The sequence below is a fragment of the Hydra viridissima genome, unplaced genomic scaffold, assembly GCF_058129835.1.
Source record: "Hydra viridissima isolate aposymbiotic clone 2 unplaced genomic scaffold, HvirCarnegie_v1 scaffold_8, whole genome shotgun sequence".
NCBI classification, from domain to species: Eukaryota; Metazoa; Cnidaria; class Hydrozoa; order Anthoathecata; family Hydridae; genus Hydra; species Hydra viridissima.
The window spans coordinates 10,972,947-10,991,036 of record NW_028324307.1 but is presented as its reverse complement, the minus strand read 5'-3'; the positions used below and the strand labels follow the sequence as shown (position 1 = coordinate 10,991,036).

General features: G+C 29.3%; 1 protein-coding gene and 1 pseudogene across 4 annotated transcripts; one reads left to right on the top strand and one right to left on the bottom strand.

Annotated features, from left to right (window-relative positions):
* Positions 1–225: 225 nt before the first annotated feature.
* On the bottom strand, positions 226–17,447 carry LOC145186512 (uncharacterized). 4 transcript variants are annotated; one of them, XM_090096374.1, is made up of 24 exons: positions 17,317–17,447; positions 16,606–16,641; positions 15,608–15,676; positions 13,768–13,833; positions 13,601–13,647; positions 13,411–13,500; positions 13,201–13,261; positions 13,030–13,116; positions 12,720–12,761; positions 12,584–12,639; positions 9,305–9,368; positions 9,113–9,180; positions 6,537–6,979; positions 6,301–6,444; positions 5,187–5,366; positions 4,757–5,107; positions 2,677–2,781; positions 2,067–2,300; positions 1,919–1,983; positions 1,432–1,840; positions 1,199–1,305; positions 893–1,114; positions 628–813; positions 226–542 (listed from the first exon to the last, which is right to left on the bottom strand). In XM_090096374.1, exons 2-24 carry the CDS (start codon positions 16,627–16,629, stop codon positions 315–317), a joined length of 3,348 nt encoding a protein of 1,115 aa, XP_089952500.1. In that variant the 5' UTR covers positions 16,630–16,641; positions 17,317–17,447; the 3' UTR covers positions 226–314. The 4 variants fall into 4 exon arrangements, with proteins under 4 accessions (XP_089952500.1, XP_089952503.1, XP_089952502.1 ...); XM_090096377.1 differs by having other exon boundaries at positions 7,847–9,180; positions 17,317–17,439; XM_090096376.1 differs by lacking the exon at positions 17,317–17,447 and adding an exon at positions 16,744–16,859.
* LOC149885056 (uncharacterized) lies at positions 11,220–11,947 on the top strand (annotated as a pseudogene).
* Positions 17,448–18,090: the final 643 nt, after the last annotated feature.

Here is an 18,090-nt window from a genome sequence, read left to right as displayed (position 1 = left end):
TATATATATATATATATATATATATATATATATATATATATATACACATATACACTAATCAGCTTTTTGTGTAAGAATATATATATTCTTACACAAGTTGATTAAAAAGATATTCTGATTGGTTGGTGACTAAGAAATCTAAGTTTACATGTTGATTTATTAAGTATAATCACTTTTGTTGATTTTTGAGGTCAATAGAAACATCGAAGAAGAAGATGCCAATAATTAAATTTGAAATATTTTATCGTCATGATTACAATCAAAATTGTTCGGGATAATCAGTATTTCACTGCATCCAGTATAGAAAAATATTGTTACTGCTTCGTATTTCTCTTAAGTGCCTCTAATTCACTTGCCATGTTCTTTCGAATAACTTCATTTAAACGAGCTTCTAGCATTTTTGCTTCTCGCCTTGCAGACTCAACTTGTCTCTCTAAAAATGATGTGTCTTGCAAATCATCGTCAAATCCACAGGGCACAATCTTTCCGGGACTTAGCAGCAAATTGATTTTCTCTAAGTCAGAAAGTGACAACGAGGACTCCTTTTAAAAAAAAAAAAAAAATCTTTTAATGAATTGGTACTTAAATGGCTTCTCGATTAAACAGAACACAGAGGGGGAATAATACCTTGCATTTTTCCAAAGCACTTTTAAGATCCTTCGAGATCTGCTCGGTGTTGAGCTTAATAGCTTCTGTCTCAAAGAGCACATTTTTTAGCAGTTTCTCAGTGGATTCTGTTAGTCGGCTAACAATTTCTTGTTCCTGAGAAGACGAGGTTGGTTTACAAGCGACTCCACCTTGATCAGCTATCACCTGAAAGCGATCATTGCATTCAATTAATTAAAAGTTAAAAACAAAGACGTCATAACAGTCTCGCAAGTTTTATATTCACCTGCGTCGGGGAATGCAGTATCGTGGATGTTGTGCCAGCATCACTTTTTAAAATTCTAATAGGTTGGTTTTTTGGAGCACTCTTTATTTTCTGAACAGTCGGAGGAGATTTTCGTATCGAAGGAGGAGAATTTTTTCCTTTCTTCTTATTCTTAGCAGCTTTTTTAAGACGTTCATCATCAGTCAACTCCGTTGTGTCTGTTTCAACTCGGCTGACTAAAACCTGCAATTAGCAATTAACAACAGCTATTTTATCTCTCATTTGTTAACACCAAGCAATGAACGTAAAGCAATACCATTTTTTTACCGTAGAAATTTGTTCAAAACCATCTTTACTTTTCTTTTTTTTCTTTTTATTTTGTTGTTTTGAATGAACACCGACTGCTGTTGTATAATCACCAAGACTTAAACCTCCTGTAATGCAGATGAAAATAAAAACAAAACCTTGTTTGACCAAAAATTTTCGAAAATGAGCAAAGCTAAAAAAAAAAAAAACACTATAAAAGTGGAAAAAAATCAGTTAAAAAAAATCATACACACCCCCGTTAGTAATTGATGGAAAGTCGTTGCTAAAATCATCAAGTTCACTGACACGTGAAGAGGGATTAGCATAAACAGATAGCTGTTGTCCCACAGGTAGCTGCCTTGATCCACTGACGGTGGTAAAGCCGTCTGAGAGTATGCTGGACTTAAGAGGTTTAACGTGCGCTGTTGGCTTCTTTGCTGTAGCTTTGACTTGATTTCCAAAAATAGGTGATGACTTTTGTAGTTTTAACGGCTCAACAGAGGATTCTTTTGCGGATATTTGCAGTGGTTGTTGTTGATGGTGTTTCACTATAATGTCGTCTTGTTTACTTTTTGATGGTTGGTTTCCGCTGACAACAATATTCCACGATGCCATTCCCTGTTGAGGCTGGTGATTTTGCTGCTGTAAATTGTTTGTAGAACCCTTAAAACAGAAGATGATTTTTGTACCAACTTCGTGTGCAAGACTCCTAGCAAATATATTCTCACTTTGTTATTTTACCTGGTTTACATTTTCTCCTGGCAAAGGAAAAGCCATATTGACTGCATTAACTTCCTTACTCTCATCTAAATTTGACAATCAGTAAATAACGATTTAAGCTTATTAAACAGAACTATAAACATTAAAACCAAATACTTGCTACTTATACCAGAGAGCACTTTTGACCACAAAATGCTAGGATCTTCATTTTGTGTCACAGCTGCTAAGTTGTTGAAAGGAAGAGATGTTGATCCAGAAGTAAGATTTGAATTAATGCCAGTATTTTGTAGAACGGGACCTTGACCAGTTGATGTCATACTCAACAAAGTAGAAGCAGGTTGAGGTATAGCTTGAAATGGAGGATTAGACCCAGAGAAACCAGGTGGAGGTGGAAGACGTGTACCTACAAGAGAATAAAACAAATGTCCCCATAACACCATATCAACTATTAAGAGTAAGAATCATAAAATAAATTAATAGAGCATATTAACACAGTTTTCCATTTTAACATAACTATTATTGTAAATAGGTTATTTAATCATCAGCCGAATGTAGCTGAGGAAAATTAACTCTTGGTTTTATTAATCAAGCTTAAAATTGTAAATCAAACTACATTAATCACCTGTTTAGGTTCACCAATTGGAGCACTTATAAGTGATTTAGATTAAAATACAACACATTAACAGCACAAATATGGTAAAATGATTGTTTTAAACAATGAATAGAGATGAAACTTAAAAAGATTATTGCTTTAAAAATTTTTATGGAAAAAAACTTACTGCTTGAATTCATCCATAGTGATTGTGGAATTGGTGAGTTTCCATGAACATAAGCCGATGATACCAAAGTACTAACTGTTTTCTCTGCTTCATTACTAACAGAGTCTGCAAAAAACCCAAATACAGTTAAAAGCAATTAAATAAAACGTTGAAAATAAGTTTAGATAATGCATGACCACTAAATCTAAGTGCATAGTTCACAAGGGCATAAATTTTTTTACCAAAAAAGAGAAAAAGATTTATATTCAATTTTTATCTGTTTATTATAATAAAATCTCAATCTTTTTTGATAATTTTAACTCTTACAGTTTTTCCAACTAGAGAACCTATTGACTTGGAAAAGTAAGATTGATGTTGAACTCCTCTGAAAACAATGGTGTCTTGATGAGCATGACTGATGAGTTAAACAAAAATGGCATTGAGAATTCTCCAAATGATACCTATAGCTTGCCCCATTGAAAAATTATTAACTCTTCTAAATAGAGAATACAAAACCAAACAGAAGACACCAAAAACCGTTCAAGAATTTTGTAAAATATGGATTTGCCTACGATAGTTGATAGAGTAAGTGCCCAACTGTTCATACTGTAGAAGTCAAATCATATTAAAACAATGGGTCAGAAGGTGAGTAATTGAAGTTATAGGGGAGTCAACAAGTGCATTGATATTAAATTATTATATGAACTACAGGTTTGGTTACATAACTTATAAATAAGGTTATTTGACCTCAACTATTAAAGACTCTGCTGACCAAAAGTCAGTTACTCATCAGAAACAGAATTATAAGAAGCTAAGATGTACTTCCTTAAAAGGATAACAGTAGAGGTAAAGAAATTCAACATACCCAAATAATATTAGAAAATATTTAAGGAAAAAATGTTTCTTGACCAGCAGAATTTTGCCGGGCCAGCAATTCAAATCCAAAGTTGCTAATATAACAAAAAGTATCTAGTACTTTTTGTTTTCAATTGGTTGACAAGCATTCTCCTCTGGCTTACAGTGTAATGTAGTCACTGAAATTCTCTGGTACAATATGGTTGCAAGCCTTTTTGGGGTAGAAACATTATTGAGGAACACATTAAAAGAATTCTACATCAAAGAAGATAGAGAAATTGCTAATATAGTTGAGCAGTTACACCAAAGATCTACATAACAAAGGAAAATAAGAAAGTAATATTTCAAAAAATATTTAACGGGAACTTCAAGAACACTGATACACCCAAAATAGCTATAAGATGGAAGAAACATTGATAAAAGCCCAACTGGACTTAAGAAAAAAACAAATATTCCAGAGTAGTTCATTAAAGACAATTAACAAACATTCACTACTTAATTCAAAAGTTGGTTAGGGAGCTGTTCCCAAACTTATCAACTGAAATGATTTATAAATTATTACATATCAAGGAGAAAGGACTGTAATATACTTAAAGCAAGATAGTTTGATGTTTAGAATGTATTAATATAAATTGTTTTGAAAACAATCTTTAGAACAAAAGAAATTGGAAAAGTCAAATAGAGAGCAAATCAAATTTTCAGAAATATTTAGATTGCGGTGTAGAGTTAAAAATGATTAAATGGAGAGCTACTTGATCAGCTACAATATTTTTCACTTAGAAATGAGTTGTCAAACTATTCTGTATTGTTACATTCATCCCCTGTATTACACTGAAAAAAAAAAAGATGTTGATGATCAAGAAAACCTACAATCATTTTTATGTGCATGAAATTCTACTTGCCAATTTTTTGAAAGTGAGTTAAACTACCAAACCAATAACCCTGGGATTTCTATTATCTGGACTCATTCTTAGCAATTCTGATTATATAGATTAAAAATTTATAAATTCTCTTTTTTTTTTCTCCTGTTTTATTTTTTTAAAAGCTTGATCAAATTATTTAGAAACATATTTTAAAAAGTACTAAATATGTAGGAACTTGGCAATTACAAAGTTAAGACCATTACAGTACTTTTTTTTGTCTTAAAGGCATTCAAGAAATCATAGTGATCATACATAATTAAAAAATAACCATTAAGGCACAAAACCCACAAAATGTGGTAAAAAAAAAAATCAAAACAGCTTACTTCCAAAACTGATATTTATATTTGGAAGTAATGCACGCAAGCCATCTTGCCAATTCTTATTTTCTGTTGGAGCATTGGCTAAAGGTGTAATGTTTAGTGGTGGTTGTGATACTAAATTAGACTGCTGTGAATGTAGCCTTTGAAAACGAACCTGGTTCATAGCTTCATGACTCTGTTGCTGCTGCATATGGGGAAAAGATGAATAAAAACCATGAGGTTGCATTTGCTGAGGAGAAATAAAGCGAAGTGGAGATGGATTACATACAGGATTAAGAGTTGTTGATGACATTGGTTGCTGAAAAGAATTAATCACTTGGGAAGAAGGTCGAGGTGGTAAAACTTGTTGTTGACCTAAATAATCAAAGATATAAATAAATAATTTAGTAAAACCTTGATGCTAATACTACTTTAAAAAATTTAATAAACCTACTATTGCCAAATAAAGAATATGAGTTTCCAGATACATTATTTTTTGAATTAGATGAAAAAGAAGATGGCCAAAATGAATCCCATGTAAATGAAGGTTGAGGAGGAGGATTTAGACCCTGTTGTTTTTCAATAGCAATTAAATCTTCTAATCCAGAAGTACTTTCTCTGAATGGATCAAAACCTTAAAAAAAAAAACAACAAAATAAAAAATAGCTAGTTTATTAATCAATAACTTACTTTTTACCACCTTATCCCTTCTGCATAGAGAACATTTTAGATCCGCCAGAACCAATTTATAACAGCCATTTTATTGCCTGTAATTATTGCTGGTGGTATTATTTGCCATTTACATTATTATTTTAGCTTAATAACTATTGTCAGTAAACAGAAAAAAAAAAGTTATATTTTTAAACTGTATTTTTATACTTAAATAGATTTTAAAAAAAGGTTTTAGAAAATTCAACATAAACAACATTAACATTTAACAAAGTTTGAATCAAGAAGCTTAATTAAAACTGCTGAACTTTTCTTTTTTCTTTTAATCTCTTGACTCAAACTTTAGAAAGTCTTTGTTTCAACAGAAATTACTAAAGTTTTATGCAACTAAGAATAAGTATTGAGTTGACAAGATTAGACAGTTGAATGTGTTTCATGTTATCATAGGATATTCTCTGATAGGACCGTCACTAATTCTGCATGTAAAACACATAAAACGCCATACAAAAACCTGTTTTTAATTCTTTTTGAATTATTTAAGATTTTTTATAAATCTTAAGATTTATCTTAAGATTTTGTAAACTGTTCTTCCAAAGTTAAGCTTATTTCTGATTTAACAGTATCATGTAACAGTATTATTGTCACTACATGAAAATGTTCGTTGACCTTTATACTAAATGTCCTCTGACATGTATTTAATCTGTAAAAAGCCTCCTTTATCAATACAAAAAACTGTAAAGTTTTAAAATAGACACTGTAAATAATAACTTTCTGACAAGTAGCATTTTGCTAATTATAAATCCCAATAAAAACATTTAATGATGATTTTTTTTTAAAAAATTTTTAAAAAAAAAAAGGAAAAAAAGATCAAAAAAATAAAAGAAATTAAAACAACAAACCTAATTCATCATCAAAAGAATTTATCTTGAGATCACTAAGACCAAGGTCAAGCATGCCAGGCCACATTGTAAAACTGCTTGTTATTATTTCATCAACTGATTGTAATGGCTCATTTGGAGCAGTTTCAACAGATGTTGCCCAACCTGGATTGTTCATAGAATGTTAAAACAATATGTTGATATATAAGATACTATTCAAAGCATATGCAACTATTCAATTAAAGAATACGACAAACCTGTTGAGAATTCTGGAGTCAATGAGTCACATTTGTTTTGTTGAGATAAAGAGAAATCTTCATTTGAAGAGCGCAAGCTTGACTGTCCAACTTCACTTAAACTCTTTTGGAATTTGGAAGATTCTGGCTGAGATTTTATAGATAGCATTGATTTATTATTTGTAAAAGATTTTGATAGTGATTTCTCTTTTAACACCTGATCATTTTTATTTTCTAAATCTTTTGGACAACTATCGCAATGGTCATCTTTTGAAGTCCCCCAAGATGCTTGAGAAGGCAATAATGAATCTGCATTTTCCATATCATCTCCCCAATTATCAAGAGAAGATGGTTCAATATTCTCCTCCTCCAAATATTGTTTATTGCTGTTTGGTATTTGCTGCTGCTGACGCACTCTAGCAGCATAGTTCTCAAGGAGGTTTTTTTCAAAAATCTGGTGCTTTCTGAATATAAAACAAATAAAAAAAAAAAAAAAAAAGAAAAAACTCAACATAATGCAAACAGTTAACTTAAGATAATTAATAATCAGTTTCTATGCTTTTGAGCATTCCATACTTTTTTATTAAGAAAACATTTGATTACTTTTTTAATAGTTAAAATGGATGATTTATACATTTCTATTGCAATTTTCTTTATAAAAGTGATTAAATAATTTTTTTGGGAAAATTTTAAAAAAGGTGCTAACTACAAAAGCAAAGTTTGTCTGTAATAGTTTCCTAATTTTTTAAAGCATAAAAATTTTTTCTACATATAATCTAATTTTGAACAATCAGCTTGGCTTCCTAAACCAAAAATCTTGCACAACTAATCTCTTAGAAACATTCAATACTATCTAATTGGACATTTCTAAAGCTTTTGATTCTGTACCACACAGAAGACTTTTGATTAAACTTGTTCTTATCAGCCTTAAGTGTGAAGTTCTAAATTGGAATAAAGCCTACCTGAATCAGAATAAACAATGACTTTATATTAATTGTGTATGGTTGGTTGATCTGATGTTTTAAGTGGCATTACATAAACTTTGGTACTTAGGCCCCTGATGTTTGTTATCTATGTCAATGATTTGAGAGTGAATCAGTTGCTGATAGCCCTGGTGCCCAACTTAATACCAAGAATTAAGTTACAAGTTCGGCTCAACTTGGTTTACAAATTGATCTTTGTATTGAAGTTAAATCTCAATACTCAAAGATGTTGTGGTCATTACAGAAATAAAAATAACAAGTTTCAGTTTTGTTTTTTTTAAACACTAATAGCAATAATAATCAAATAATAATAATAGCAATAATAATCAAACCAACTTAAGAGCCTACTTTTGAATGAGATTTAGAATTGTATTTCTCAAATGATCTCAACTTTAATAAGCATGTTCAAATTTGCATCTCAAAAGCTCTCAGGATTCTTGCAATCCTCAAAAAAAAAACATTTAAATTTGTAGGTGAAAATATGGTGCTGATGCTTTTTTAAGTCTTTATTAACCCACATACTAAGTTTGGTCTAACAATTTGGTTGCCCTACCTAGGAGGAAATAACCTTCTAGAAAGAAGTAGAGAAAAGCAACAAAATCAGTTCCAACTCTAAGAAAACAAAATTATTCAGAGAGACTTGAAAAAAAACAAAAAACTACATTGTCTTGAATTTAAGAGACTAATAGGTGACCTCATCCAAATATACAAAATTATTTATGCACTAGATATTGTCAACTCACTCAACTTGCAGACAACTACAAGATTCAGTGAACTCAGTGAAAAGATTTGCCAGAGGCATAATTTTTTATTTAATAGAACAGCAAAATACTGGAATCAATTCTTGTAAAACATAGAAGTGCCATCATCAGGAGAGTTAATAAAATTTAGTCTAGAAACTTTGTTCAACCATAAATTCAGTAGCTTACTTTATGTAACTGGTTGTTTAAAGTGCGTTCATTTAATACTACACTCACTAACTAATATCTAAAATATAGCATTGCAAACATTTTTTGTTTGTATGCATGTGCATGCATGTGGATGTTTGTATATATGTGTGTATGTGTATGTATGTGAGTATATATGTGTATATGTTTGTGTATGTGTATATATGTTTATGTATTTATATGCAGTTTTTATTTTGTATAACTATATTGAATGATTAATTGATTACAACAATAAATCTAATACAATAGTGCAAAATGTTTATAAAAGGCATTGTATAACAGGGAAAAGTTTGATCCAAATAAAACTGTCAATTCACAGGTGTGCTGAAGGAATACTTCTGCATACACCCTATGATCAACATAAGCCTCAACGATGAAAAATGTTTTTATCAACTTTGACCTTTAAAACTTCTCTTCTTCATTTGCTTTTATAAAATCCTTAAAGAGATTTTTCCCCAAATAAAAATTCTTAAGACAACTGATATAGAATATAGAGATTTCGTTATTCTAATTTATGAAACAAGCTAAGAACAATTATTCAACTATTACTTTAAAAAATAATAGGTTTTCATTAATAAACAAGATCAAAAACGCAAGTTTAATTAAATTTTTAATAACAATTAATAAACAGTAAAAAATGATTCTCAATTAATTTATATTAAAATACCCAGCCTGCATATCTTCTTTAGTAAAACTGGCTGCTTCTTCTCCCACATCATGAAGATACATGCAGTCCTAAATTAATGATACTTGCTTTGTAATTATAAAAGCAAGACAAATAAAAATATTTTACTAGAGACAATCAATATAAAACTGCTGACAAATCTTTTCAGTGTTCAAACTTTTCTCTATGACTTACTTGCTTTGGACATTGCATACTTCGAAGATAATGAGTACAATACTTAGTAGTTCCCAGGGATGCCCTAAAAAATAAATTTAGTTCTAATAGTAACTCAATATAGTTGAACATGTGTTACATAATTTACAGTTTCCACATCGAGCCATTGTGTTTTAATAAAATGAATATAAATATTGTAGTGCCTTATAGCAGCATCACAACCTAAGGTTGTGATGCTGCTATAAGGCACTACAATATTTTAAGGCACTACAATATTTTAAAAGGTTAAGCTCAAATATATAGGGTTGTCTATGTACCACATTATGTGGGGAGTGGGAGAGGGGATTTATTTTTGTGATAATTTGTCATGGGGAAAAAGGAGGGGAAGAAGAGGAAGGGAGTGGGGAAAGGAAGGCTTGTACATAGCACAAGTTGTGCTGAACTTAAAAGTAACTACCGTGGTGTGACCTAACAAAGTCCTATGCTGTAAGAAAGTCCTTATGTAACAAATGATAAATTTTGTATATTATAAAATAATTATTTTGAGAAAACACTTTTTGTTATTTTAACTAAATATTTTTGAAGAAACTTTCCATAAAAAAAATTGACTGGATAGGTAGAGAATTCGGCCTATCAGAGTTTTTGTTCAACTGAGATGTAAATATTCAATATAAGTCAATGCCATTTTGAACATTGCGTCAAAAATTGTATGGTGAAGATTTTTTATTGTAAAAAATTTTGTTGTTAAAAAACTATTTTGATCAATAATGGCTCATGAGCGTGGTAAGTTTGGAATTTGCATATAAAAACTATTGATTTACACGTAAAAACTAATATTTTTACGAAAAAGTTGATGTGGTTTTTTCCTCTTTTTTACCGTATACAAAAGAAAGTCCTAGCTTTACAAAAATGATTTAATTTTGTTTTAGGCCCAAAAAGATTTTACAAACCATATTCACAACAGGATATGGATGAAGTATTGGATAAAATAAAAAAGAAGACTATGACAATATATGCAGCATCTAAATTTTATAAAATACCTAAGACAACCCTTGTTTAACAAACACAAGTTCGAGCAAAGAGTCAAATAGAGCGTCCAACAATTTTTGATAAAAACTTAGAGGTTAAAATTAAAAATTAGCTAATTGATATGGCCAATGTTGGTATGCCAGTCACAAAGAAACTTCTTCTTAAGGGTGTATCTATTTTAGCACATAAAATGAATCTTGACCAAAAAGTAATTGACACTCGTTGGGCATGTAATTTTTTCAAGAGACATTCAACACTTTCAATTCGAAAGGCTCAGACACTTCCAAAACACAGAATACTTGTTTCCAAACAAGATATTAAAACGTAGTTCCAATAAATAACAGAGTATATGGATAAAAATGATTTATTGTCTGTGTTTGAGGATCCAAAACAAATTTGGAACCTTGATGAATCATCTTTTGATCTGTGTCCATCTATTAAAAATGCAATTGGACAAAAAAATAAACGATTGTATAACATCACTGCAAATAGTGATAAAGAAAGTTTCTCAGTTATGATAACAGTAAATGCAAGTAATTTATTTGCACCACCTTTGGTTTTGTATCCCTATGAACGGCGAATTCCACCAGAAATTGCAGCTGACTTTCCTATAGATTGGGTTATGGGTAAATCAGCCAAAGGTTACCAGATATCCCAAACATTTTATGATTATATATCTGGACCTTTTATTGAGTTTTTAAGGAAAAATAGTGTCCTATTGCCAATAATTCTTTTTTTAGATGGCAACAAATCACATTTGACCTTAGATTTGGGACAGTTTTGCAGAGAAAATGGTATTGCAATCATTTGTTTGCCACCTAATTGCACCCATTTTGCACAAACATTGGACTGAGTTTACTTTCATGTTGCAAAAGATATTTGGACTGACATAGTCAAAGAATGCAGAATGCAAAACCTTGGAGTTGCTCTACCAAAAAGAACATTTGCACCCCTGCTCCAGACTGCAATTGAAAAAACACAGAAAAGTCCAACTTTAACACCAAATGGATTTAAATGCTGCGGTTTGTGTCCTTTTTTACTAGAAAATTTGGATCTTACAAAATTCCAGTTAAGTGTACAAGAAAATGAAATTCAAAGGGATCCTAAAGAATCCGCTGAAACTCTGGTTATAGCCGAACTGTTAAGTCCAATTGATAAGGTAAAAAATGATTTAGAAACTGATATGACAGATGAGCAATAGAACAAGAAGCCTTATTTTATTACTGGCAGAAGAAAATGGACAAAATAGAGGGTGTTGATCCCACAACTCGAGAAAAGAACATGGTTCTAGAAATGCTATTAGAGGAAACTCCAGTAAGTAATGAGAACTTAACACAACCAGAATCAACAATTGCATATGAGATAGCTTTAGCACCAGTTCAAGGACCTTTGCAAGCAAAAGACAATATTTTCGATTCAATATTTGTTAGTCCAGAAGAATTTCAGTGTAAAAAAGTACCAAAACAAGCAACAATAGTTTCATCAGTCATTACATCTGACCAACATATAGCTAGTTTAAAGGAAAAAATCTTCAATAAATATATAATAGTAAACATTAGGACTATCTTTTTTACTTTTAGGACTTTCTTTTATTCCAAACAAAATTATAGTACTTTCTTTTTGTCATCACCTTGAACTATATTACAGCTTAAATCAAGACTTTTTTTAATGTATTCACGCCTAAAACAGGGTAAAACTGAAAATTTATTCATTATTCTACAATATTATCAAAAAGCAAGAATTCGAATTCGTTATTTTTTAGTATTAATTTGCTCTTATAAATTGAGATATCGAAAACTAGGACTTTCTTACGTCACATCACAGTAAATTCATTAACAACTAACATCATTTTTACTTTAAATTCTCATCATATTTTAAGCACAAAGTAATCCTCAAAGGCAAGTAAGTTTAGCAGCACAATTAGTCTGAGCTTATTAAATCCTCAAAGGCAAGTTACTTTAGCAGCAAAATCAGCCTGAGCTTCATTCAATAACTGTGCTCCCCATTTCCCTTAATCAATTTGATTTAGGAAAATGAGGGGGGAGGGGGGAGGGAGGGAGGGAGGGGCACATTGATTGCTCTGAATTGAAATTCTGAAGTCCAATTAATTCAAAGACAACCTTTTCATGCTGATTTATACACTGGATGAACACTTAAACTCATCATGGACAAATGCTGAATAAAAGAGACAGCTAAATATAATAGCCTAAATAAAGAAATAACAAAATATATATACTTGAATGTAAGAATGGTATAAAACATATTTTTCACCTTATTTTTAAAGGAGGTTGCATACTGTTGATAGAAAGTATTGCTTTAAGGGCATCCTAAAAAAATAATGCAGATATTTGAAACTATTTTTATGTTTTCAAAAAAGTTTTTGCTCTTATCATTTATTGTTACTTACCTCAACTTTAGTATAGGTAATATATGCACTGGCACTTGGACCCTATGACACAAAGCAAGAAAAACACTTAGATAAAAATATCAAGCCAGCTATAAGGAAAAGCTTCATGTAAAGAAAATCTTTTATGATAAGATTAAAAAATATTTTTAACATTAGAAAGGCATGCTGTTTATTTCTGTATTATTTTCTTAGTCAAACTAGAACCTTTTTTTTTTTTTGTAAACTACCATACATACATTTTAAATTGTCATTGGAATATTTTACAGTTTAGAAAAAATTGGAAATCTTTGAAAAGCAACTAAGTAAAAACCTGAGGTCCAGCATAATTTGTATTTGGATTTATAACAATTTTAACTATTTTTCCATATTTTCCAAAGTACTCATGCTGTTTTAAAACCTGTAAAAAAATACAAACATTTGAAACAACAATAATGTAATTTACTAATCCATATTTATATATTATTTTAAAAAGTTTCTTAACCTCTGCATCTGCCATTTTTTTCGACAATCCAACAACAAAAACAAGATGCTTTTGAATAACGCTAAAGTAAAACAATAAGCAAATCAACAAAATCAAAATAATCTCAATAAAACAAGAAAAGAGTAAAAATCCAAAATAAATTCTCATTAAAAAAATGTTACATTCCTTGAAAGTTTAGTGTATTGAGAGTATATAAAAAAGCATCAATACCGAATATCAGAAAGATGTTGTCTTGTATCAGTGACCTTCTGTTTCCGCTGTGTCTCTACCTGCTTCCTTTCTTTCTTAGCTTTCTGAATTCTAGCAAGAAATTTCAATTTGTTCTTAAAACAATATTTTTATTTAATTTTTTTTTTGTTTATATAAAAAAGTTTTTTATAAATAAAAATCATAAACTTACTCATCTTGAGAAAGCGGACGGTACATGGCTGGGTCTTCAGTATAGGTCTACAAAAATTCAGTTGTTAATCCTCAAGAAATAGGTTTTATCTCTGATTTTTTCTTCAAATAAATATAATTGACTTTTTCAGTAATTTAAAAGTAAAATAACTTTTTGCTTTAACATACTTTACGACAAGCAGGGCACAAACCATTTCCATCTGTTTTTATTCTATGCCAACAAAATCTACAAATCTAGAAAGCAGACATATGTTTCCAAAAATTAAATTCAAAAAGCAAAACAAGGAAAATAAAAAACAAAAATTCAAAAAATGTTTTTTTTTTGTAATATTTTCAATTTTAAAAATCAAAACAATAATACTGATTTTAATTGGTTAGTTTTTTAAGCTAACAACTCTATAAGTTACTTTGTTACATTTTCAAACAATAAAGATTTGATTGGGTTTTTTTTGTCAGCCTTTGTAAGCCTGATCTAGTTACACCAAATTTATCAAGATTGAGTATGACATACAATTTCCAATCTTCGTTTTGCCAATCCTAGTTCAGATTGGCCAGTAAATTTTAATCATTAAATATTCCAGACAAAACATTTCCCCTACTACTCTGTAAAAATTAAAAACTAATTAAGGATGCTTGAATCTATTATAGATTTTAATGAAATAACAAGCATTAAAACTAACAAGAAAGAACTAAAAAAAAACAAGCATAAAAAATGTATAAAATATAACAATATACACATTCATTTATACATCACATGGCTGGTAAATTGCTTAGTAACCAATTAATCGCTTTTGAGCATTGTATCAAGGTCAAATTGTCAATAACAATATTTCTGAGTAAACTAATGCTACTCAGAAGTATCCCAGTCAGCTGTGTCTCATCTTATAAAAAAACAAAAAAAAACAATATTGCAACTGGTAACATTAAACTGGAATTAATGTATAAAAGTATTTTTGAAAAACACAATGCTTCCAGGTCAACAATATGTCTTACATTAAACAAAAGTCTTGATTTACTAGCTGCCAATTTCTATTTAAAACCCATTATCACCAATGATATTTGAAAGAGACTCAGGTTCTGTCAATATAAAAATTGGATACCACAGCAATGATTACTTTGATGTGGAGTGAAAAGAGTACATTTGAGCTTTTTTCACATGCAGAACAACTTGTACAGCAACTTTAGAGTTCAAACACCTGTAACTCAATCTACACCTAGGCAAATATCAAGCACCCAAACTCAGTGATGATATCAGGTGTATTTTCATAGCAGGATGAATTGGCTGATATTTTATGGAAAAGGGGGAGAAAATAATGCAATCAGATACAGACAAGTGTTAGAAGATCACCTATTGCCATTTATGACATGATACATAGATCTTTATGCAGAATGGTTCAGCCTGCCATACCCCCAAAATAGTCATGGCATAGTTGCATGGCTAAAATAATGAAATATTTATATGGCCTTCAAATTCCAAGATTTCAATCCTATGAAAATCTGTAGAGGACAGTGAATTTCCCTTGTCAGATTAAAAACACTAAATGCACTAAAAGATGCAATTTGACAAGTCTGGGTGCTGTGACGATAAAAAATAAACATCTATCAACAATAAAAAAGTTACCATATGAATATGTAAGCAATTTCATCATTTAATGCCATTTTAAAGGTTATTTGTTCTTACTTATTGATGATTGATGGATTATATTTAAAAGAAAATGCTTTTGAAAAAGTTGTGATTTGTTCATGTTTGTTGGTAACAGTATGTGAACCTGATCCATTACTACCCTTCATTGTGGTTTATTACTTAAAAAATAACAACTAACACCTGGAAAAATAAGCCAAAAAGCCAAAAAAAAAAATCCATCAATCAAACAAACAAAAATTTCATTAAAAACTTTTTCTTGGATTACTAAACTTATTAGTATGCTAGCATTATGTTAATTTATGCCATTCAAAATTTATTGCTTTTCCTAAACTAAAAGTGTACAGTTGATTTGCAGAAAAATACCTGATAGCCACAAGTGCAAGGATAGAAATGAAGATCATCTATCTCAAGCAGTTCCATACATAGTGGACACTAAAATAGTACAATGTCAAAACTTTTAACATTAATAAAACTACTACTTTTCTTATAAAGATAACTTTAAAAAAACAATGGAGATATATGAATAGTTTTGTTTTACTCTTTTAATGTCATTCTCTACATAAAATAAGAATGTTTTAGAAGATTTAACAAAAGTAAATATATTTTCTTTTGTCAAAAAGAAAAAATATAATATGTAATTTATATCTTTTATTTCCAAATCTTGTGCCTTAATAATATTTAGAGAAGTTAATTTTTACTTTTTGTTCAAACTTGATTTCAAATATTAAAAAAATTAATTTACTATTGCTTTTGGGTTTATTACAGGGTTAGAATTGATACCACAGTCTGTTTATTGCTACAGACTGTGAAACATAAAGCTTACTTCATTTTTAAATAGTTGTAGCAGTCAGGTTGAAATATAGCTATGTAAATATTGTAGCTATAATTCAATCAAATTACTACAACTGTAATAGTTTAAAGATTTCTTTGACTATTTTTAGAAATTTCAATGAAACAGAATAGAAAATAAACTCAATCAAAAACAAAATTTAAAAGCAAAACCAATTTTAAGGAGTTCCAAAAAATCCTTTTTGATTAACTTGTGTCAAATGTTTACATAATCAAATATTATAAAATTTTACACAATTAAACATTACACAATTTTACACTATCAAATATTATTAAGAGCTTTTGAATATAAAAGACTTCAGAATTATGTAATTCAGTAAATCAAATCAAGTGTAGTAGAGTAAAATTTATAATATCTAAAAAATATTTTTACAACATCAGTTCCTTTCTTTAAAAGTGCAGAAGAAAAATTATATATACTCTGAAGAGATTACTTTATTCAATGACAAGCATTTTAAACAAGAATCTATTAAAAGAAGCAAATAATAAAATTTAAATAAAATTGGACTTACATCTGGTGATTCCGGCTCAGACATTTACTACAAGATCTATATATATATATATATATACGTACTACATAATTAAACTTGCCTCATTGTAAATAGCCTTCATTAAATTCCTATCTAGGGAACTAAACTACATTAACTTACTAGATATTTTGCATAGATCTAAATTTGCCAATCAGAAAAATAAAATTTTTCATAGCATTTCATGGGATTAGATACAGTAGTTGTGATTCTACTATTTGCACACAAACAATAGATAAAACTTTTTTTTTTTAAAAAAAAAAAAATTTTAAAGTATTTATTAATAATAATTACAATCTTTAAAATCATTCTTTTATCAAGTTATATACAAGCACAAAGTTATGAGCTTATGTTTATAAACTCATAAAAACAATCCTATAATATTAAAAAGTTAAAAAATTTGAATATTTAGAAATCTACAAAGCTTTAATTTAAATGTGCATCATTATTTTCGGTCAATAACAATGATATTTTTACTATAAAACTTGTTTTAGCCAATCGAAATGGTGTTTTTACAACTTCGAAAATAAAGAAGCAGAAAGAGTTGGATCAATCTTTTTTTAATTAATTTTACTAGTACACATTACTCATTTTATAAAATATGAATTTGATAGGCAACAAATGAAACAAACTATCACTATGTACTATTTTTTTTAAAGAATGGTTATGACTAATTAAAAAAAAAACAAAACTTACTTGTCTTAATGAAAAATTACACAAATATAACTGAGATAATCTTAAAAATTAGTCAGTAAAAAATTATCGAAATTTTTATACGAACAAAACAAATTCTGCGGAGTACTGATGAAAAAAAGGTGCAACTAAATTTTTTTTTTGCACCAAGTTGGCACAGAATAAACAATGGCAAATGTAACCCATGGTGGTTTAGTAATGGACATTTATTATACGCATGCGTTACATTTTGCTCAAATGTTGGTAAACAATAATGTTCGCAAGTAAACAGAGAATAACCAATAAAGTTGCCTAAACTTCAAATTAGATTTATTTGTAGATATTTCTAAATAGTCTATAAGAAATGATGTTAAAACAATACTTTAGGTATGGTATGTGTCATCAAAGCTATCATTTAAATAATTTTAAAAAGAGAATAGAAGTAATACTAAAGTGAAACTTAGCTGTTTTTTTTGGCGAAGTTTGACCTGTGCTTACATTTTAGTCTATATTCTAAAGTTTTAAATTTTTTAGTGACTATCTTGATTTTTTTTTTGAAAATATAAAAGTTTGTGAATCATTTAAAGCAAAAATCAAAAACCGGTTACTTTTTTTTGTGATAATATAATGCTTTTAAAGATTGATAAGTTTTCTTTTTATTTGAAAGGTTAAAAATACTGACAGAAATATTATGTAGGCTTTAATACTGCCGTTTATTTTCTTTAAATCATTTTTCTTTTTCTTGGCTGAGCTTTTTTTTGGTATTTTTTTTACTGTTGGGTTGTTTTTTATGAAATG